Source organism: Rhinolophus sinicus, linkage group LG01, assembly GCF_036562045.2.
Source record: "Rhinolophus sinicus isolate RSC01 linkage group LG01, ASM3656204v1, whole genome shotgun sequence".
Classification (NCBI taxonomy): Eukaryota; Metazoa; Chordata; class Mammalia; order Chiroptera; family Rhinolophidae; genus Rhinolophus; species Rhinolophus sinicus.
Genome location: NC_133751.1, coordinates 57,160,714 through 57,183,225, shown reverse-complemented (window position 1 = coordinate 57,183,225; position 22,512 = coordinate 57,160,714). Strand labels below are relative to the sequence as shown.

At 48.3% G+C, this 22,512-nt stretch overlaps 1 protein-coding gene across 5 annotated transcripts in view; it reads right to left on the bottom strand.

The window, feature by feature from the left end:
- Window positions 1–1,132: 1,132 nt before the first annotated feature.
- BDH1 (3-hydroxybutyrate dehydrogenase 1) overlaps window positions 1,133–22,512 on the bottom strand; it is a 35,399-nt gene continuing 14,019 nt past the window's right edge. For all 5 annotated transcript variants that reach the window (XM_019723504.2, XM_074329791.1, XM_019723496.2 and 2 more), the window contains exons 2-7: window positions 21,190–21,316; window positions 18,125–18,197; window positions 17,311–17,421; window positions 11,383–11,524; window positions 4,642–4,794; window positions 1,133–3,289 (exon numbers count right to left, since the gene is read on the bottom strand). In XM_019723504.2, the coding sequence (XP_019579063.2) occupies window positions 2,820–3,289; window positions 4,642–4,794; window positions 11,383–11,524; window positions 17,311–17,421; window positions 18,125–18,197; window positions 21,190–21,272 (1,032 nt within the window). In that variant the 5' untranslated portion in view covers window positions 21,273–21,316 and the 3' untranslated portion in view covers window positions 1,133–2,819. The remainder of the gene's footprint in view (window positions 3,290–4,641; window positions 4,795–11,382; window positions 11,525–17,310; window positions 17,422–18,124; window positions 18,198–21,189; window positions 21,317–22,512) is intronic.

Sequence of the window (22,512 nt, the reverse complement as noted above, 5' to 3'; positions counted from 1 at the left end):
CCCTCACCCAGCCTCCAGCCATCACAGGAGGGTTGGTGCCAGCTAAAGGCAGTAGACCATAGGTCCCACACGCAGAAGTACTACCTGGCTAAGTCCCAGGTGCAAGCTGAGCCTCGCCTGACCCCCTCCCAGCCCTAGGCTTTGCCAGCACGCTGCCCCTCCTCCTGCCTGAGGCACTGAGGGCCTGGACCTCAAGCCGCCTGCTGAAGGTCACATCACAGGGTGGTAGAGCGGCACTGGCAGCAGGTGCTGGACTCTCTCCCTACCTCACAGGCCCTGGAGAAGATCAAATGAGATCAGGAATGCTTGGTTCCTGGCCCTGGGCCCTACTGATGAGTCCCTGCTGCTTGGGAGATAGGAACATGCATCAGGGGGCCAGGCTGGCACTGCAGGAAGCATCCTGAAGCCTCACTGACCAGCAAATTATTCCCAGGGACGGATATTGGAGACAGTGCTCCTACCCATGGCAGGGCCCGTGGATGCCATTTGTTCCCAGCAGGACTAGATAGTGAGAGCCGGGTGGCAGCCTCTGGGAGGCCTCCCCTCCCCTAACCCCCAGAAGAAGGAGCAGCTCTCTGTGGACAGAGAAGCAGTGAGGGTCTATGTGCCTGGTGACCCTGACTCACCTAGTTCCCAGGGCTGTTGGGGCCACAGGGTGAGGTGATGGTGAACAGCAGCACTCAGGAGACTTCCACACTGGCACTGGGTCTGCCCAGACCTACTGTGATGCTAGACGAGTCACTTCCCCTCTTGGGTCTCAGTTATGTCATCTATAAAATGGGAAAAACAACCTCTGTTCTGCCCACCTCAGCTGGCTCTTGTAAGGACCAAAACTAGACTCTGTACCCTGGGCGGCTCTCAGCTGCCAGAAAGTGAATGGTAAATGTGAGGTTTTAATTAGCGTTGACACTGTCTGGAGGGGAGATACTCTGGGCTTTTCAATTATGGGGATAAAAATGAAAAAATCAGGGCAGCCTGTAGGACAGCCTAGCAACCCTGTCTTACATCTGGAGACCGCAGCAGACTTGGGTGCAGCTTCTCCGGTGTTTAATTTACTACTGGTTCTGGTCCAGAGTGTGTGGCCATCTCCCCTTCTTGCGTGTTCCCAGCTATCCATGCACACATGTAACAATTGTTGCATTCATTTTCATTTAATAAAATTAAGCACGACAACAAAATCTCCCAAGATGTAAAAATGTGATTCTGAAAGGCAAGCTCTGTGATACAAAAGGATCTTATTGTTATGTAAACACGATGGCCATCAAATGTCCTTCTCTGGCCCCTGGGGGGCGGGGCGTTTCAGCCCTGCCTGCGAAGGGAGCTGGTACAGTGCACCCCTTACTGAAGAGAGGAAACAAAGGCCAAAAAGATAGGATAAATTTACTCTTTGTGAGATCCCCGCCCCCTTTTCCTTGGCACTGCCTGAGCCCCGTGGCCAGTTCCAGCGGCCCAGTTTCCTACTGTATGCCTTCTAGCACCAGGCTCCATGTTTAAGCCAGGCAGCTACTAGAGCAGCAGAAACGCTGTTTCTAAAGGGCCTTGTGTCTTAGTGCCCAGACGGTTTCCAAGGTGGGGAATCACGAACCCTTTGAGAGACCTCAGGCTTGGGCGGAAGCTCGCAGTCAGCTCCGGCTGCGGCGGCAGGGCGCCCTCTAGCGGCAGCCTGGCCCTTCCAGGGAGGGACAGAAGTGCTACATAGTTGGATCTGTGGGGCTGGCACTCAGGACCCTGTCCTCGGCCTGCAGCCACCTGGAGGAGAGATTTTGGTCCTGGGCAATTTCAAGGACGGCAGCCTTCAAATCCAAACCCAAGAAGTGGTGATACAGACTCTGCCTATCAGTGACCTGGCTTCTTAATTAAAAATAAGGCCACAGCAGGAATGCAAGCCACCAATGAAGGTGAGCCATCAACGAGGGCTATCATGAGCCCGACAGAACAGAAGGGGTGGGGTTGGGGGTGTGGGGGTGTGCCTTTGCACCACAGCTCTTGCCAAGGATGCCCCATTAACAAGTGTCCCGCCTCAGGCAAAACTAAGCAGACACAAATCACCCTTTTAGCCAAAGGGCACCTCCACAAATCTGTCCTAAGTCTTAAGAGAGGTTGGAGAAATCTCAAATGGAAATATGCAGAATGCCCCACCCCCATCCACAGGTCAGTTCTGAATTGCCGGCTGAGGTCACACACACCAGCACCATGGATATGCAAAGAGTTGCTCAGGGTACAGAAGGCTCAGGCAATGTCACAGAGCTCTGAGGGGTCTCCAGAGCAGCCCTGGAATACAAAACATAAAGTGTTTCTACAGCAGTGGCAGGCACACACGACTTGGACCATTTATAAGCAATAAAAGGATTATTCACGTATCCTCTTTGGGCTGCAAATTCTTTGTGCACAAAAGAAAAAAAAAATCTTTACTCATGAAGATGGATTAAGGATCAAAGGAGATAAATTTTTTGAATTGATGTTTTGGCTTAAAATGTAAAGGATTTGGATTCTATTTTATAATAAATCTGTTTTTAATATAGAGATGTTTCCTCAAAATCTTTGTATGAAATCAATTCCAGAAAGACAGCTGCACCATGTTTGCCCTGAGGTGTCGGGGCCCTGTGCACCACCCCGCACCCCGAATGAGGAGGCCAGAGCCACTCACTGTGCACACAGGTTGGGCTGGGCTGCTCCCTCTGCTTAACGCTAAAACTGGTAGTGGGTCTCCCCTGGGATGGTAGATAATCCACAAGTGGGTTATCAAGAGGTGACCTCCTTCCTCCCTCACCCCTCTTCCCGCCCACCAGGGCTCCCCACAGAGGCCAGCTGGAAACTCTTCACTGTATGTAGAGCCTGTCGGAGATTGCTCCGGGCAGATGAGTCATGACCTGCATTCGCAGCCACCAGTAGTAATCCATGGGGTGGTAGCGGGTATAGGGGGTGGCGGCCATCAGGGCGTGGGTGACAGCATTGATGACAGGGGACGTGTCCGTGGAGCCACTGTTGCAGTAGGTCTCCATGGTGGCGATCTTCTCATCAAAGTACTTCCTGCCATAGTCCTTGCGCACCACCTCAGGCAGCTCGTCCCACATCTTGTTGGCGATGGCCTGGATGCGCTCAGGGGTGTAGAGGCTGGTGGCAGCGATGAAGTTGCCAGGTTCCACCACACTGACCTTCACGCCCAGAGGGTGCATCTCGTAGCGCAGGCAATCAGAGAAAGCCTCCACCCCAAACTTGGTGATGCAGTACGGGGAGCGGGCTGGGTTGGCCATGCGGCCCAGCATGCTGCTGATGTTAACAACGCGGCCTATGGAGGAAGAGAGCAAGGTCCTGCTCAGGAGGCTCTGTCTGGTGGGGCACAGGGCCTGGGGCCTCAGAAGCCTGGCTAGAACCTGGCCTCCTGGCCCTGGACCTGTTTTACTTCCTGCCAGACTGGGGCCCAGCCTTCTGAACAACCCAGGGTCAACAAGCCTTCTCATTGGTAGTCAAGGCCAGCTCGGGCCCACCCATCAGCATCAGCGTCCCCAATATTTCCTGGGTAAGCAGTTGTGCCAGGCAGGACAGGGGAGGAAGAAGGAGTGAGAAGCAGGCCTGCACACCAGGAGGACACGGTTTAATGCACAGCACACAACTAAGCTGTGTCTTGTCCACATTCTCCCACTGCATTTTCACCCCAAACTGTAGTCATCTGGCAGTGCCCTGTCTGCAAGTGGGCAGGGGTAGGGCAGAGTTCTGAACTTGACTTCAGGGCTAGAACATGTGGGCAGGGTCTGGGGCACTGGGAGAGAGTGGTGACTACAGAGGCTCTCCCACAGGCCCAGCCTGGGCGTGCTAGGAGCTACCATAGCCTCTCCCAGCCCTGGGGGTGGTGGGTAGATGGGAAGCCCATCCAGACAGCCAGGCAGACCAGAGACCTCCTCGCCCTGGTTGTGCACCCAGAAAGTGAAGGCACAGCCACATCCTGGGCACTGTGGGCACCTTTCAGAAACCTCTAAGTTGCTGAAGGGTTGAGGTTTTCTTCTAAAGTCCTGCAATGTTCTCTGGGTTCATCGTGTCATTTCTGGGACCTTGGGAGAAATCATATGGATCTTCCCCTTTTTGCCATAATTGTTTGCTGTTTTAGGGAGAAAAATGTGCGTCAGTGACTGCTTAGGTGGTTTGCATGTATTTGGCTACCTAACATGGTTTGGGTCTTTGTCTGTTTTCCAAATTTCTGACCTTGATTATTCCTGTTTCTTTTCAATGTACTGCCACAATGATCTCATTTTTTAGCTATGCAGAGTAACCCATAGAACGGATATAGCAAAATTGACTTAACCACACCCCTACAGATACCATGATGTGTACACAGAGCTCTGTGCACAAGGGTGGTTATTTCTGTAGATTCAATTCCCAGAGTAGGAACCTTTGCTGCACAGATGGCTGACCTCTTACCTGCTTTACTTTCTGCCAACCATACGTCCGTTTTCGCCCCGTGGGCCACCGCACCCCCACTCACCAGCACCCACAGGCCCCGCATGGCCCCGGGAAGTCATGTGCTCAGCCTCCCTGAACTGTGGCCATGGATGTTGGCTCTACTGAGACCTATTTCCATTCTGAGCAAAAACAAAAAGGTGGGGCAGGTGGAGGGGGCAGGAGGAAGGCCCCTTTCCAACTCACCTTTGGCCCTTCGGATGAGGGGGAGAAAGGATTTTGTCGTCCGCACTGTGCCCCAGAGGTTCACTTCTGCCACCTCCTTGTAGGTCTCCATGCTGGTGAACTCCACCTCCCCAAATGTTGAGATGCCCGCGTTGTTAACCAAGCCCCACATGCCTGGACAGGAGGGGAAAGAATGGAAGTCACCACGTGGGCTCTATCACCCATCAGCCTGCAGGCCGCTCCCCTCCCTACTTTCATCCCTTTTCCCCAGGACTTGCCAGCTTCTTACCCAAGGAGTTGCCAAGAATAATAGGTGACTGAGAGGCCTAAAGTGCTGGCTGTGACCTTCCCTTAAGTCTAGACTGTCCAGTCCTTATCTTCATTCTGCCTTAATCGAGTGTCTGGGCCCATCATGACCCAGCCCTGCCAGTGCCCCCGCCTGGAGTTCCCCTCACCTTACTCACTTCCACTCTATTCCAGCCAGTCTCATCACCACCCGCTGCACCCAGGCACCTGTGTATTCATCCCTGCCTCTGACCCTTCACTTGCTTTCTCCTTCTTACCAGAAGCCAAGAGAATCTCAGGAGTTTTTCAGGCCAAGACCTCTCTGGAGGACCAGAGAGGGGACCCAGTGCCCAAAGGCACACAGCAAGTTAGAGGCTCAGCCAAGCCTCGATCTCAGGTTGGACCCCCGTGCCTGTCCTGCTCCACCCTGAGACCCACCTAACAATACTCTTCTCTGAACCATGCATTGCTGCGTGATAAGCCCCTATGACCCTGTTCATCAATATCCCATGTGTGTGTGGATATATATATATATACACATATATATACCTGGTCTTTGCAAATAGAGAACACCTCTCAGCCTTGTATGGTCCCCCGGGGCTGAGTACGGGATTGGAGCAAATGTACACTCTCCAAGTGCACTTGGGTTGACTGTTTCCAGCAAGACCAGCAAAGGGACAGCTGGCTTTATAGACACAGAATGTTGGTGCTGGAAGGCTCCGTAGAGTCCACTTAGTCTGAGAACTCATCTCACAACTAGGGATACGGAGGCCCTTAGGGGAAAGGACCGGCTTCATTGTGCCCAGGAAGTCAGAGGCAGAGCTAAAAGGGGAAATGACAATGAAGAGGCAGCCATGTTTCGCAGAGCCCTTTTTGAGTTGTTTTTTGGGGTGCAAGGACTGGATGGGCTGGAGCCTCAGAACAGAGTTGGGCCCTGCCTCTTCCCTCAGGGTTTAGTCTCCTGTGGCCTTGAAAGCCCTGTGCTCCTTCCCAAATCGCAGCCTCAGGGCAGGGCTGCCCTCCTGGGGGCTGTCCCCCTGCCTGTGGGAACTCTGGTCCTGCTTGCTTTCTGAGTTAATCATGGAGTTTGTGTAAATGACACAGTACCGTGTTTCCCCGAAAATAAGACCTAGCCGGACCATCGGCTCTAATGTGTCTTTTGGAGCAAAAATTAATATAAGACCCGGTCTTATTTTAGTATAAGACCGGGTCTTAATATAATATAATATAATATAATATAATATAATATAATATAATATAATATAATATATAATATACTGGGTATAATATAATATAATACTGGTCTAATATAATATAATATAATACCAGGTCTTATATTAATTTTTGCTCCAAAAGACGCATTAGAGCTGATGGTCTGGCTAGGTCTTATTTTCGGGAAACACGATAATTGGTTTCTAGCTGCTTCCCTTCCATGATACCCACATTAAAGCTTTGTCAACTGACCTCTGGTGCCTTCTCCTTCAATTATGGAAAATTAGGATATTTATTAGGGAAAGGTAATAGCTGGTTAACAAAGTGCTCGTGAAGCTCTCCCACTCCCCAAGCTGAAGCCTCAGCTCTCAGCTCACTGGTGACCTTGCACTGATGCAGGCACTACAACCCGCCACAGCTGCCGCCCCCTCCCCTTCCCCACTGCTGCAGACTTCCCGCAGCCATGCCCCTGTCTTCTTCCCAGACGGCCTCTCGCCACTTGCCAAGGCTGACGCTTCACCCTCCCCCTTCCAGATGGTAAGCCATCGATCCTCTCTCTTAGGCAACTTCAACTCTTCCATTGCCCCGTCTCCTTCCCGTCTCCTTCCCTTCGACGTTATGCACATGAGGTGCTTAATAAAGACTTGCTGGGTGAATACAAACTCCATGTGTCCATATCCTAAAGAATCTTCTCTTAACCATGCTCCCCACCCATGCTACTGTGTGCTCCCCTTCCCTGTGCAGCCAGGCTTCTGAGAACACAAGCTCCGCTTTCCAGTTTCCCATTTCCCTGTCACTCTGGGTCCCAGCCCTAGCGGGGCTCCAGGGTATCCAGAGAGCCACGTGCTAAGGACGCCGCCCGTCTTCTCTCTCCTCAACTTCCCCAAATCTGAGCACCACTCTTGGCTCCTGCCACTCACTCCTCCCCTGGCATTATTAATACCCAAGCATTTCCTCCACTCTCCCTGCCACCTTTTTTCTACCTGCCCCACTAGATACAGGTGTCCCCCAATGTCCACCTTCTTTCAAATCACACTCAGTGCTTAGGCAGCCTCATTTTCCTTATGTTCATGGGACTTTCCAGGTGTTTTGTGCTTGATTCATATGGGACAGTATCACACAACTTAAAATACATGCTTTTTCCATTTACAAATTAATTACATCTGACACTGACATCCACAAAAGTTTAATTGAACTTGGCCTATGAAAACACACTGCCCCTGGATGATAGCTTGGCGGATTTGGTAAGTAGTAAATGGGTGACAGTTGTGTTCCTGCAGCAGCCCCACCTGTGTGAGGGATTCCATGTACCCCTCGCAGTCATGACTCTCTCCTAACCCCAGTCTCCTCCTGAAGGTCACTTTTACCTGCAGGTCCCACAGTTCCCCAACGCCCCCTAACCACACCAACACACCAACACATCAAGTTCCCAGCTGCCCAACCCTGCCCTCCTCTGTGTTAACAGTTTTGCTTTCAGTGTTGACTCCCCAGCTCCTTCCCTTCTCTCCCTTCTAATGAGTTCTGTTAACGTTACTGATAAAGATCAAAAGGACACCGCCAGGCCCTGAACCAAAGATTTTGCATCTAGTAATTCACCTGATCCTCACAACCAACCTATAAAGTAGATATTAAATTGTCCCATATCTGGATGAGGCTCAGAGAGGTTAAGTGCCTTGCTCAATGTCACCCAGCTAACAAGCAGACAGGACGGAATTTGGACCCAGGTCTGTGTAAGGACAAAGGCCTCATGCTAACCCTGTGCTGCTGTTGTCTTTCTTTGCGCTATCTCTAGAATTGGTGTTTTCTTTCCTGTTTCCACAGCATTAGTTTGGGTCCTTGTTACCTCCCTCCTGTATTGCTAGACACGCTCTCCCGGGTCTCCCTGCCTCAGGCTGTCTCCTCCGCCTCCATCCTTAGCCAGAGTCTCCTCAGTCAGTTACGTGCTGCCCAACGGTTCCCTTCCTTAGAGGGGTATGTGAAGCCACCTTTTCCAGGTTTCTCACCCACTCCTGCTCAGGTACTCTGCCTTCTGGAAGCCTGGACAGCCTGCCACTCTAACATGGCAGCCCCTCTTGCCTCTGCATTTCTGGTCTCTGCTCACGCCCCCACCCCTCCTCCTGAGAGCAGCTTTTTGTTGAAATACTACATGCTCCTTCAGCAGTTAGATCCAGGGGAGCATTGCACGGCTGTCAAAGCACCTTTCCCACTTCATAGATGGGCAAGCTGAGGCCCACATAAGTGAAGGTACAATCCAAAGGTCACGATTCTAGTAAAAGGTGAAGCTCAGAGGGAATCCAGTCTTCTCATTCCCAGCCTGAGGGTGTCCCAGATACGTAGTAGGGTCTTCCCTGCTCATGGTATAATGTCCCCAGTGCTATAATGGCTCCTCACAGGTCCTGCCATAAAGCCACCAACTTCCATTTGGTCGTGTCCAACTGCAAACTCCTCCTCTGGTGCTCAGTACACTACCAACTACACAGCAAGTACTCAGTAAATGTTTACTGACTGTGAGGGAAGTGGTTCCAAGCTCAGACCAATGCCCACAGTCTGTCAGTTGGCCACTCACTCGGCCTTTCCCTGGGGTAGAAGTGGGGAGAGCTGGTTACAGACCCCAGGTGTACAGTCCACTGGGGAGAAAAGGGCTGGTGGCAGATGGCTCACCTGCTCTAATCAGACAATCCTCTTCATCTCACACCCTGTGGCTGGTTCCCCTGGCTTTGGCAGCAACTGCTCCACAGAACCAGGGTGAAACGGCACCAAACTTGTGATAAAAATGTACCCTGCAATTCTCTCCTGGGAGCTTCCTGCCTGGGAATTGAGTGAGAAGCGGCCATCCACTTAGAAATGGTCGGAAAGCTCTGGGAGGGGGCCAGCTGGAGTTCAAAGACAGCATAGGCAGAGAAGGGCAGAATTCCAGCTGCTTTACCAGGCAAAGACAGCCCAGGGAAGGGGCAGGACCTCAGGGAGGAAGGCAGGGGGAAGGCAGGGGGAGACCTGCACAACCACATATCAAACAGATTTATTTTCTTTTGCAGACCTAAAAACCTTCAGATATTTTTCCAAAAAATGAAGTATTGGTTAACTAAGGTCATGGGGAGCGGTTTATCAACCCTCGCCAGAATACATCATGAGAAAAAAGCATCAGGAAAAGGTTAACGTATCAAGGGTGGTACTGGGCTGGGGTTTGAGCACCGTCCAAGGGCAGGGGCGTTGAGTACCTTCCCCTAGTGCCTCAGGGTTCACTCCGCCTTGCCAGTTAGGCTAACAGGTCAGACCAGTCCAGGGAACGGAGCGGTTCTGCCCTGGTGGCAGGGTACAAGAACCAGGGAGCCAAGCAGCCCCAGCCCTGTTGCAGCCCCATTCTGTGCTCAGAACTACAATGATGATTCCTTTCCACTGGCATTTTAAATCCCCCCAAACCCACAGGCTGTAATGAAGTGGCTTTATGGTGCTGACTGCAGCTGTTTTCCTGCCTAGTAGTTTATGAAGGCAGCATCCAGCTGCCAGGGCAGGCCCCGGGGTGGAAGGGGATTTAGCACCAGGAAGGGGGTGAAGCAGGCTCGTAATCATCCCAGTGGGACCCATCCTGACTTTTCTTCATGGAACAAGAGCCCTGGTCTGCCTGTTAATTACTAAACAGATGTTCCGGAATTCACAGGCCTGGGAATGGCCTGCTGTGGGGGAAGGGGTGGCAGTGGGCTGAGAAGGTGACTCCTTAGTGACAGGCTGGCAGCCAGGGCAACAGCTTCTCTGATAGCTGCACAGCATAGAAGCTTCTATGGTGGCCGCTGAGGATGACAGCATCTCTACCTGATACATGCTCAGCAGAGGGCCCAGCACAGGCCCCGGCCACCCCACCCACTTCCCTCCTGCCTACCAGCCACTGAAGTCGCCACTCAGGAAAGCTGCCCGCACCCTATTCTGTGGGACAGCAGAGCTGCATGAGGCACACACACCCTTTCTGCCTGGGCTGGCAGGAAGCTCAAAGGTAAATGCCAGAGATGCAGTGGGTGGACTGGACTGGCTTCCCGGGCCAGGCAGCACCATCACACTGTGTTCTGCTTGAATGGCATCCCCGCCCCTCTGTTGTACAACAGAGGCCCTCCCACCAAGGACACTGGTGTCCTTACATCATGGGGAATTCTGTAGCATGTGACCCTGTTGGCTACCGTCCCCCAAACTTTCTGTCCCTTTAGCTTCTGGGGCAGTGCACCTAACTTCCTGACAGTTATCTCTTCCCCTTCTCTGGGCCCTAATTGCTCATGTTTCCCAGGAGTCCCTTCTTGCATCTCCCCCACTCCTAGTCTCACCTCCAACCCTGGACACCTGATCTCCAGTCCAGACACCCCCGCCCCCAGACATCCCCTGGGCACTTCAGCATCACCCCATCCCTCAGCCTGCTCCTCCGGGGAGGGGTACCAGATGTCCAGGATACAGACCTCTTGCCTCTCCCTCATTTCCATGTGCATCAGTCACCAAATCCAGCCAGCTACATCTCCTTAATACTCCTTGATTCTGATCCTCCTCTCACTGGAGGACTCAGGACTCTCATACCTATGTCCCCCATTAAATCCACTCCACACTGCCACCATGGCCCCCAGAGCAAGCTGTCACAAGTCTAACCAGGTCATTTCACTCGGAAAATGCCTTTCTGTGGCTCCCACTGCCCTTAAAAGAGAGGTCACCTCCCTCGCCTGGCACCCCAGGCCCTGATCAAGCTCCTTCCCCACCTCATTTGCTGCTGCCATCTCCACCAGACTTGACCCCTGGCTTGCCGTCCCTACACACCGTGTGTGCGTCCCACCATTATGCGCGCTCTCCTCTCTTCCTGGAATGGCCTTCTGCACGTTCTGCCACAATCTGCCCTAAATGACCCATTCCCTGCTCACCCCAAGACTAGGCTAGTCCCTCTGTCCTGTGCCCCTCCCTGAGAGGGGATGTGGAAATCATGGGGCCAGCCCCCATGAGGTCCGTTCTTGGCCATCTTTGTATCCCCAACACTTGGCCCAGCACCTGGGATGAGAGTGGACATTCAATAGGCATTGGCTGACCTGACCTGAACCAGAGCACATTCACTCATCATTGTAGATTCTGAAATTACCTCTGGCTTTCTTTCACATTTCCTTATTGCATGGGTGTGTTTCATGTAACCCACTTCCTCCTACTGTGCTGGAGGAAGAGTGAACAATAATGGAGGGTAGCATTTACGAAGGGCACCCCTGGAACAGCCCGTGCACTACCCAGCTGCCCCAAGGTGCTCCCTACCTTTGTCAGGGTCCTGCAGGCTGGAGCGGACGATCTCCACCGCTTTCTCCACTTCCTCACTTTTGCAGACATTGAGCTGGATGGTTCTCAGTCGATCACTCTTCAAGCTGTCCAGCTCTTTGACCCCCTCATTCCCTTGGTCCTGAGGAGGAGAGAGGAGCTGCTTCACCTGCCTCGTTCCCATCCTGCTTCCAGGATGAAGACCAAGGCCATGGCAGGGAGCTGGCCCCAAGTCCCTGCATAAGCCTGGGGCTTCTAACAACCGCAGGCGGTGGTCTCTGGAGGCCCCCCTGGACCTGCTCCATCAGCAGCAGGTTCTATTCAACCCCTGATGACATACCAAGCACCAAACTAAGTGCCACAGACACAACCGTGAGCCCAAGGCCTCACCGGCAGGATCCTTTCTCTAAGCAGAGGTTGCAAACTCGTACCTAGCAGGGCCAGGCATGTGGGTATCACAAGGTGAGGGGGGAGACCACTCAGGGGTGAAGCACATGCCTGGCCTCTCAACCCCTGCCAGCTGTTGCCCACAGGTATATGTAAACCCAGGGTTGCAGGTGCTTAAATTTTTAAGCTTGTAATTGGGATTTCTGTGTGAAATATCCTAAGTTTTTAAGTGCTGGCAATGTAGTTAAACTATAAAAAACAAAAAAGTGAAAAAAGATGCGTGGGCCAAAGCATATCCACAGGCCACATGTGACCAGCAGGCTGCAGTTTGCCACCTATGTTCTAAGCCAAGGGCCTGTCACCCCCAAATTTGTAAGAGGCCAGTGCCAGCCTCTACTGCCAGTTTGGTCACTAACCAAGCTCTGTACACTCAGCCGCGTCCCTTAACAGGTGCCCAGTTTTTCCAGCTACTGTTGGACATAAGGACATTGCCACCTGTCCTGACCTGCTCAGGTTAATGGAAAACAGGAAATCATTTTTAAAAAACATGTTCAATGATAAACGAATTCAGGAACTATTACACATGAGAAAAGTATCACTCCGTCAGCAACATTTTGGGGGCCTCTATCATGTTCCAGCACCGATCTGGAGACACGAAACTAAATAACTCAGCCCCTGTTCTCAAAGATCCACATTTTAGGGAAGGATGCAGCTGAGTAAGCAAACAATCCGGGAAGTACGAGCAGCAGGAGACCTTGTGGGGGGTGGGGGGATGCACAGAAGGTGGGGCAGGCAGGGAAGACTTTCCAAAAGCAGTGACAACTGAGGACCTGGACCCAAAGGGCCTCTGGGGAAGGGGCACTTCAGGCAAAAGTAAGAGGACGTGGCCGTAAGCAAGTGCCGGCAGAGCAGAGGCCTGAGGAAGTAGTGGGACAGGAGGCTGGGAGGTGGGCAGCGGCCTGTCTGGGGGCAGTAGTGAGCTGCTGGGGATTTGAATCAAGTAGATGTCGCTTATTGTTTACTGTGCTTCAGACTGCTGAGTACTTGACATGCATTGTCTCATTAGTGCTCACATCATGAGGCAGGTTGTACTATCACATTTCATCTATTCTATGACACAGTTTTTCACAATAGGGATGAGCTACAATCAATGTGAAAATTAAACACTGTCAGTCAAAATTTAATTGGCAGTGACTTTCTCAGTGCTGCATGGAACAGTGATGCATCTTACAAGAGGACAGGAGTAGCTGCCAAAGGATGAAATCATAGAGAAATGCCTACTCTTAGCCCAGGGCTTGCCCAGGGCACCTACAACTGGTACTGAAGCAAGGGCTACAGGAGGAAGCACAAGGTTGGCCAGCATACGTCAGCAGTGGAAAGTTCTCTACGGGTTAGGCTGAGTCTCGCGTAAGTGGTTTGAACCACCCCACATAAAAGCAATTTACTTATTTATCTTATTCCTTGCTTATCTCCCACCCCACCCCCATGTAGGCTCCACAAGGGCAATAACTTTTCACTGAATTGTCGTATGCTCTACCTTCATAGAATTTCATCAGTTCATAGCAGGCGTTCAATAAATATTTGTTGAATAGATGAACAAATAAACAGAGTGGTAGGGTCAAAAACCCGATCTAGGTGGGTTGGAAAGAAAATAGGTAGTACAAACAACCTTCTGGGGGTGCTTTTCTACAAAGATAAGCAGAGAAATGGGGCAGTAGTACACACAGGATGTGGGGTTATGTTGGGGTGTGTGTGTGTGTGTGTGTGTGTGTGTGTGTGTGTGTGTGATCCAGTAGAGAGTGAAGAGTGAATGATCTAAGAGAGTGGAAACATCTGAGCAGAGACAGCAAGTTGTCCCAAATACCTATTCTTTCCTTCCTCTTTAGTAGTAAAACCCGTGACTTTAAGCAGGCTACATATTGGCTCAGAATACCGACTACATTTCCCAGCTTCCCTAGCAGCCAGGTAAGGCCATGGCACATGACTAAGTTCTGGCCAATAGAGGGAGAGCATGGGTAGTAAATGTGCAACTTCTGGGTCATACCTTTAAAGAACAGGGTTATGCACTCACAGTAAGAGAAACACAAATTAAAACTACACTGAGATCCATTTTTTATCGATCAGATTGGCAAAAATCAAAAGCTTGATGCACACTCTGTTGGTGAAGTTGTGTGAAAACAGGTATGTCCATACATTACTTGTAGGAATGTCAAATTACACAGCTCCTGTGATAGGAACTTGGGAATATCTTCGTAATATATATTTTTAACACTTTAACCTAAGAGGAACCTCGCTCCTAGGAATTTACCCTAAAGAGAAAACCCTCAACAATACAAAAATACATATGCACAAGGTTATTCATTGTGCCATTATTTATAATCGCAAAATATTAAAAAACAATCTAAAAGTGCTCATATGTAAGAGATGGATGGTGTAAACTATGGTCCACCCACACAGTGGAGTACCATGATGCTGTTAAAAAATAGTACAGATCTCTATGAACTCATATGGAGTATTTTCCAAGATATATTGTTAATTTTTTTAATTATAAAAAGGTATATGCTGTATACAAACATTTGTATAGGAGGGATAAACTAAAGAATGGAGTGGAAATAGTGGGAGAGTAGCACTACTTTGAGTGTACCTTTTAAAATGATTTTGACTTTAGAGCCTTGTTATTGTTTTATATATTCTCAAATCAAATTAAATCAATAAGAATAAAGGGAACAAAACACAAACATATGAATCAAATTGTATTTCAAGTAACTAATGTAATGATAAAGACAAAAAATAATCCAAGTAACTATTAAACACACTACTTTGTATACCTTCAGTCAATAGATAAAAAAAAAACACTTAAAAACAACTTAAAGCTCTACTGTGGTGACCACAGTACCCCTCCTTTCAGGACAACCTGCTGTGGGAGCAGCTGACAGAAGGTCTCCAGCTGCCACACTTTCAGATCCACTGTGGCTGAATGCCACGGTCACAGCCACACTTGCCTGGGCTGCTCTTAGCCGATGGCAGAGCACGCCAGGTACACTGGGCCATTCCTGCCCAAGCAGGTCTCCTCTAGTAGTTCTCCTCCAACCTTGACTTGGAGACTCCCCATCATCCCAGCCAAGACTCTCAGACTGCACTGCAGTCAGAAGCTCTACCTACCTAATCCTCCTTCCTTCCAACTTCTTTTCACAGACCTGCATTGCAATCTAAAAGATTTCTTTGTCTTTACCTGCCCCATTCCCCTGTAGCTATTATAGGCATTTCCCAAATCAATCTCTTGCACAGCTAATCCTATTTTGGCATCTGCTTCTTGCCGGATCCAAACTAAGATAACTACTTAGTAGGTTTGCTGTTTGTAATGGTATGAATGTAGCAATTCTGAAGCTATTGTGTGTATACTGTACGATCAGCCAAATGAGTAAATATATTGACATAGTTGGGAATCAGGGTTCTAACTGCAAGAGAAGAAAGAAACAAAAACGGAATGAGGGAAGCAAGAAAGAATGCTGGTGTGTTGAACTGGAATAGGAGGTTAGTATAACCTCATGAATTTGTGTGTGTGTGTGTGTGTGTGTGATTTTTATAGGAAATGCAGATAGGAGGTATATAGATACAGTGTGTGCATATGTATATATGTATGTGTGTATAAATAATCACACACACACAACACACACACACACACACACGTCCACTGAGAGGGACAAAGAGCCGCAATGCTCCATTAGCAATGAGCACACTTAATGCCCAGTTGTTGGTTGCTAAATTCCAATAATAGGAACCAGGTAAAAACATGTCTACATGAAGAAATGTATGTGAACGCTCAAAGCAGCATTGTTCATCATGGCCCAAAATCCCAACATTTTTATCCAAATATCCATTAAAAAGTAAATGACTTTTTTAAAAGTAATATATTCATACAACAGAATACTATCCAGCAATAAAAAGGAATGAACTATTCTTACATTCTACAACATGGAAGAATCTCAAAAATATTATGCTAAGTGAAAGAAGCCTGGCACAAAAGCCTGTGTATTGTATGATTCCATTCATATGAATAGTCCAGAAAAGACAAATCTGAAGAAACAGAAACAAGTGGCTATCCAGGACTAGAAGTAGGTGTGGCAGGTGTACAAATGGTCAAGAGGGAAATTTTTGAGAAATGGAAATGCTCTAAAAGTGAACTGTGGTGATAGTTGCATAATTCTCTAATTGGGGAAACTGTCCCCTAATTACTTCTGCAGCTTCACGTCCCAGTGCTTCCCTTCATGCACCCTAAATTCCACTGGATGAGTCCCAAAGGAACACAGAAAAAAAAACAACTCACATATATAGTCAAATGATTTTTGACAAAGGTGCCAGGACCATTCAATGGTGCAAAGGACAGTCTTTTCAGAAAATGGTGTTGGGAAAATTGGATATCCACACAGAAAAGAATGATGTTGGACACTTACCTAATACCATATACAGAAATTAACTCACAAGGATCAAGGACCTAAAACAATAAAACTCTTAGAAGAAAACATGGAACAAAAGCTTCACGATATTGGATTTCATAATGATTTCTTGGATATGACCTCAAAAGCACAGGTAACAAAAGAAAAATAAGCAAAATTAAAAATTTTGTGCATCAAAAGATACTACACACAGAGTAAAAAGACAACCCCCAGAAGGGGAGAAAATATTTGCAAATCATATATCTGATAACAGATTAATATCCAGAATATATAGAGAACTCCTAAAACTCAATAACAACAAAAAACCAACCCAATTCAAAAATGGGTAAAGGACTTGAATAAACGTTTCTCCAAAGAAGATACATGAATGACCAATGACCAATGACATGAAAAGATGCTCAACATCTCTAATCATTAGGGAAATGCAAATCAAAACTACAATGAGATACCATCGCATACCGATTAGGATGGCTACTATCAAAAAAGAGAAAACAAGTATTGGCAACGGTGCAGAGAAATTGGAACCCTTGTGAACTGTTGGTGGGAATGGAAAATGGTGCAGCTGTTATGGAAAACAGTTTGATCATTACTCAAAAAATTAAAAATAGAATTACCATATGATCCAGCAATTCTACTTCCAGGTGTATACCCAAAAGAATTGAAAGCAGGGTCTCAAGGAGATATTTATATACCCCTGTTCATAGCAGGATTATTCACTGTAGCTAAAACATGGAAGCAACACAAGTGTCCATCTCCAGATGAATGGATAAGTAAAATATAATGTATACATAAACACAATGTTATTCAGCCTTCAAAGAGAAATCCTGTAATATGCTACAACATGGACAAACATTGATGACATTATGTTAAGTGAAATAAGCCAGTCAAAAAGACAAATACTGTATCATTCTACTTATAAGTGGTACTTAATGTGAATATATTTAATACCAGTGAACAATACACTTAAAAATGGTTAAGATGGTAAATTTTATGTTACGTGTATTTGACTGCAATAAAAAAAATACCCTACAAAACAATGACTATGTGTGAAGGACAGTGGTGAGAAAGATGACCCATCTCTTACCTTCATCAAGCAGCCAGCAAACACAAGGAAGCCTTTTGAATGCAGATGCTGGGCCAAGGAGAACCCAAATCCAGAGTCACAGCCTGTGACCAGGACAGCTTTGCTGCCCACCTGTTTTAGAAGGTTAGACCCCATGTTAGGAACCAGGATCCTGAGGGCAGTGACCAGGCCCCCTCTGGGCAGGAACTAGTACTTCCTGAGTGGGCCAGCCCTGGCGCTCCCCACTTGGCTGTCTGTCTGGAGAAGCACTGTAGTACAGTGGAAAAAGCTTAGACTTAGAACAGGAGACTGAGTTCTACCTGAGACTCTGCCACCAACTAATAAGGTTGCTTGGGAACTTACTTCCCCTTTCTGGACCTCAGTTTCCTCATCTGCAATCACCATTATCCCGATCACCATCACCACCATCATCTTCATCGTAATTTACCATGTACAAGGCACTGTGCGTGCCTTACTCTCATTTAACTCTCACAATAACTCCATATAATAATTATGCTTATTACACCATGTTACAAGTGAGGAAACAGATATTTTTTAAATGCCCAACATACTTAGTGATAGAATTGGAATTGAAACTAGGCCTGAGAGATTCCAGAGTCTAAACTCTTAACCCCTTACTCATCTGATGGGAGATTTGGAGTGTGTGCTGGGGGGATGGGGCGGGGTGGGGGGTCGGTAAGCAAGTGAGGAAGTGCCCCGAGTGTTCTGAAAGCTCTAAAGCCCTGCTCTGAGGGTGGCTCAGGGTCTGGGGGCCCAGAGGGAAGCGCTCTAACCACCTGGCTGGTTGGTCCCAGGTAGCTAGGCTGCCACTCACCGGGTTCACCGCATCAGCATACGTACGACGGCCCATAGGGACAAAGGAGGCAGAGTAAAACAGCCATGTGCGCCTGCAAGAGAAAAGGAAGCCATGAGCACAGGCTGCGGTCACACCTAGACCTTGTTCCTGGGGCAGAAGCAACTCAGTACCCTCAGCCACCAGTGAGCAGCTCTGACGGTCTCCCCAGCCCAAGCCCCTGGGGACAACATGCTGGTTCTACTGAGGAAGAGGTCCTCTTTCCTCTAGGGTTGCTAGGCTGGAAGAAAGGGGGCCAGCTGCTGCAGTGACTGTTTGTGTCACTGTTTAGGAAGACCTTACAAGAGATACTGCTTTGTCAACAAAGCCTTCTGCAAATCCCATGTCTTAACCCTTAGGTTTTATGCTGCTTCCTAATAGATTTTTAATTGAACTTTTTATTTTGAAATAATTGCAGATTCACATGCAGTTAAGCAATAACACAGAGAGATGCCCTGTACCTTTTACCCAATTTCCCCTGTTACCTTGCAAAACTGTAGTACAATATCATACCCAGGACACTGGCATCAACACAGCAAAAACACAGAGCATTTCCACCACCAGGATCCCTCACATGTTACCCTTTCAGAGCCACATCCACTTCCCGCCCTCCCCACATCCTCTTTAACTACTAATCTGTCCTCCGTCTCTATAATTTTGTCATTTCAAGGTTATATAAATGGAATGTGGGGATGACTTTCTTCACTCAACATCATTTTCTGGAAATTCATCCAGGTTGTTCCATGTATCAATAATTTGTTCCTTTATGTTGCTAAGTTGTATCCAAACTCAAAGGGCTGCAGAGTCAGTAAGCAGAGCAGGTTGTCAGGTGTCAGGGCAGGGACCACATCCAGCCACTCCTGGGGAGGTTCTCACTGGGACAGATGCTGTGTACTGACTGCTACTCTGAGGCAGGCACACATGGGGGGTGTTCTGTCTGGGGCGTCACATCGCAAGAAGGAGCACAGACCAAATGGACATCATGCAGGTGGGAGACCTGGATGCTGAGTGGGGAGACCAGGGAGATGAGCAATGCAAAAGCAAGCAGATGGAATGAGAAGTCAGGGGAGGGGTGCTGGGGTGGCACGGTGTCCCTAAGGATAAGCCATTAACTTCTTCAGTATGAATACAGCGGGCAGACCCAGGAACAAGGGGCAGCATTTAGAGAAGAAAAGATTTCTGCTTGATATGAAGATTTTATAACAGCACCATCCAAAGACAGGAGGCCTGTTGTGAGAGGTACTGACCACCCCATCGCTGGAGATACTCAGATAAAAGCTGTAAGGTCACTTGTAAGGATGCTATCACAGGATCCACCCATGGTGGGAAAAGAAGTATGAGGCCCTTTCCAACTGAGATTCATGCAAAATGATCAGGCCAGAGTTTTTCCCCACCCAAAGACCTCCTGTCTGACCCACGCACAGTGATTACCCCCTTCCATCTCCTCACACACCTGGGTCTCCCTCCCAGACCTCGGCTGGTGCCTTTGCCCTGAGGACAGCTAATGCACTCTGACCCATCTCTGCCCCTCACCACGCTGGCCCCAGCCTCCTCAGCCTAACCAGCTTTTTTCCACAATCCTGTCACAAGACTCAGAATCTCCCCATGACAGCCTTTTTATTCCCCTTCCAATGAGCCAGAGGCTTGACTAATGCTTCACTTCCCTTTAATTTGAGGATAAAACCTTTGTAAAAGTATTTAACTTCCTTTGGGATATTTCTCCTCTATAAAAAAATAATCTCCAGAAATTTCTAAAAGCCATATTTAAGACAGATTTTTACCATTTCTGTGACTTACTCACTGAAATAAAAATTGCAGTAAATCACCTTCAAAAGCCTTTCAATAGAGCCAGACTCCATTCCCTCTTCGATGAGATGTCCCCTCTGCTGGAAGGGCCATTTTAATGCTTCTTATATGGTGTTCTTTGGTAGTTGAAGCCCCATCTCCAATCAAGCTGCTGTAGCCCGCAGAAATGCTTTTAAGCAAATGCTGCTAAAAGCCTAAATGTATGTTCTTCTAAAAATCTTTACCTGGATAGAAAATACCCATCAATTTTCTAGCCACTGGGACTTTGAATTTTACCTAACACTTAATTTCACTCCTCTCTAATATAAAAGAAAAAGGCATTATTTTTTCCTTGCTCTGCCTGCAACAGAGGAAAATGAGGAAGCAGAACACACGAATCTCCTTTGGAAAAGGCAATCCTGGAAGCTCTCAATGAAGAAGAGCTGCTTGTTTAATTTGTACTTACATAATGCTTTCTCTAAATCACACAAGCAGGTCACTGAAGTCTCAGGGTATTTTAGTTAACTGGTTTCATGGGGAAGGTTTGAAAAGGGCATAATCCAGGTGATCAAAGTAATGAGATACATCAACATCTTATCCTGTGCCTCCTGAGGGGATGCACTGACAGGGCACCACCTCTCTTGGCTGGCCTTCTTGCAAACGTGCATACCTGAATCTAAACACGGGGACCTCACACAAACCCATACTGAAGAACATTCTTCCCAAGTGTCAGGGTCAAGAACGACATGGTCAGGAACTGTCCTCAATAGGAAGAGAGTAAGGAGACATGACAACTAAATGTACTGTGGGCCCGTGGTTTGTATCCTGGACCAGGAAAAGGTCGATTAGTGGGCCACTTGGCAAAATTTGAATCAGGTGTTTAGGTTAGTTAATATTATATCAGTGGCAATTTCCTGGTTTTCATGATTGCACTAAGGTTTTGCAAGATGCTAACATTCGAGGAAGTTAAAGAGGATACAGGAACCCTTGTACTATTTTTGCAAATTTTGTATAAAGTATAGTTATTTCAAAATAAAAAGTTAAAAAGATGTATCTGATGAAAGATATTCTGCTGTGCCCTGTGTGCTCTGGGAGGTCTCAGTCTTCTGAGGACATCTCTGCGTTTTCTTCACTGGTAGACGTGGGTACTGAGACGTCTCTGAGAGTCAGGCCTGTTACCACATGCGTCATCGACTTGTGAAGGAGACGTTTTTCCCAGACACAGTGACCCTCAAGGCCACCTCCACCCTTCAGTTTCTTACCTCACCCCATTTTCTCTATCAGAGAAACTCAGAGTTTTCCCCGGGAGCTGTGACAGAGGTCTGAAGAGGCGGGCGGTCAGCATTGTGGCCACAGGAGATAAAACCGTCGGCTTCTACCTGGCAGGTCCTGAAACACAAAATGCACTCTCAGCATTGCCTTGTTGCCTTCAGGGGTTTAGGCAGGAATGGTCATTTTGCTTCCAGGCTGTGAAAGTCAAACTGGGCTCAGTCTGATTGGCCCACATCCTGTCATTGCACCAGGCAGGCCCCTCTAGCACCTTCCGCTCAAGCTGCAGCCTCAGGTGATGGAAATAGTCATAAAGCTGAGACGTCTAGAAATCTGGGTTCCGGTCTGGCTATTCCACCAACTCATTAGGCAACGCTAGACGAATCATCACCCATTTGCAGCATGAGGAGGTTGGACCAGACCAGTAATCCTCAAACCAGGTTGTGTAGCAACTACTGGGGGACTCGGGGACCTACCCTCTCAGGGATGCCAATTCCATGAGCCTCATCCTCTGGTCTCTGTTTCCCATGCCCAGCAAATCATCAATCTGCAGGGACTCAGGACATCAACCTTCATTCCCAATTTGCAACAGGCCTCTGCAGGCAGCTTTTCCAACCCCATGCCCGGCACCATCTGACTCAGCTCTACACCTTTCTCTCCAAGCCCACCAAACACAAGGTCTGGCTCTGAGGCTGAACTCCGCAGTAATTCACTACAGCATGGAGACGTGAGCTATACAATGAGACACTCTGGGATCAATCTAAACACACACAGCCTCTCCCACCCACCTCCCACTCCCTTTTAAGGTTGTGTCAACCTGATGACAAGGCCATGTGTCACTTGGTTTCACCTAAAGGCAACTCAGCACCATGAGTACTTGGATAATGAACCCTCGGATAACGCACTGTTTACAAGGCAGTCTCTTATGCGGAATGGTAGAATTGTACATCTCTTTTTCTTCTTCTCTTTAGAGTTTCTTAAACATGATGCTATTTCCACTCCAAACACAATGCTCCATAGGCAGTGGGGTTCCCACACACTCTTCAGGGTTGTTCGCCATCTTTAATGCCTTGTGCTGGGCTTTGGTCTCTGTAAATATTAAGTTCTCAAACTTGAAAGGCCACTCACTTGCCTTTTGGTTTAGAAACAAATGGTTGTGGGTGGTGGGTGCTGAAGGAGAAAGGCAGAGCACCTGTGGCGGTGGGGGACCGTCTCCCTAGCCGTGAACTCAGTTAGCCGACAGGGGGCTTAATTCCCAGTGACCAAATTTATAAGATACTGTTGCAAAATCAAGATGCTCACATATCAATCTATCA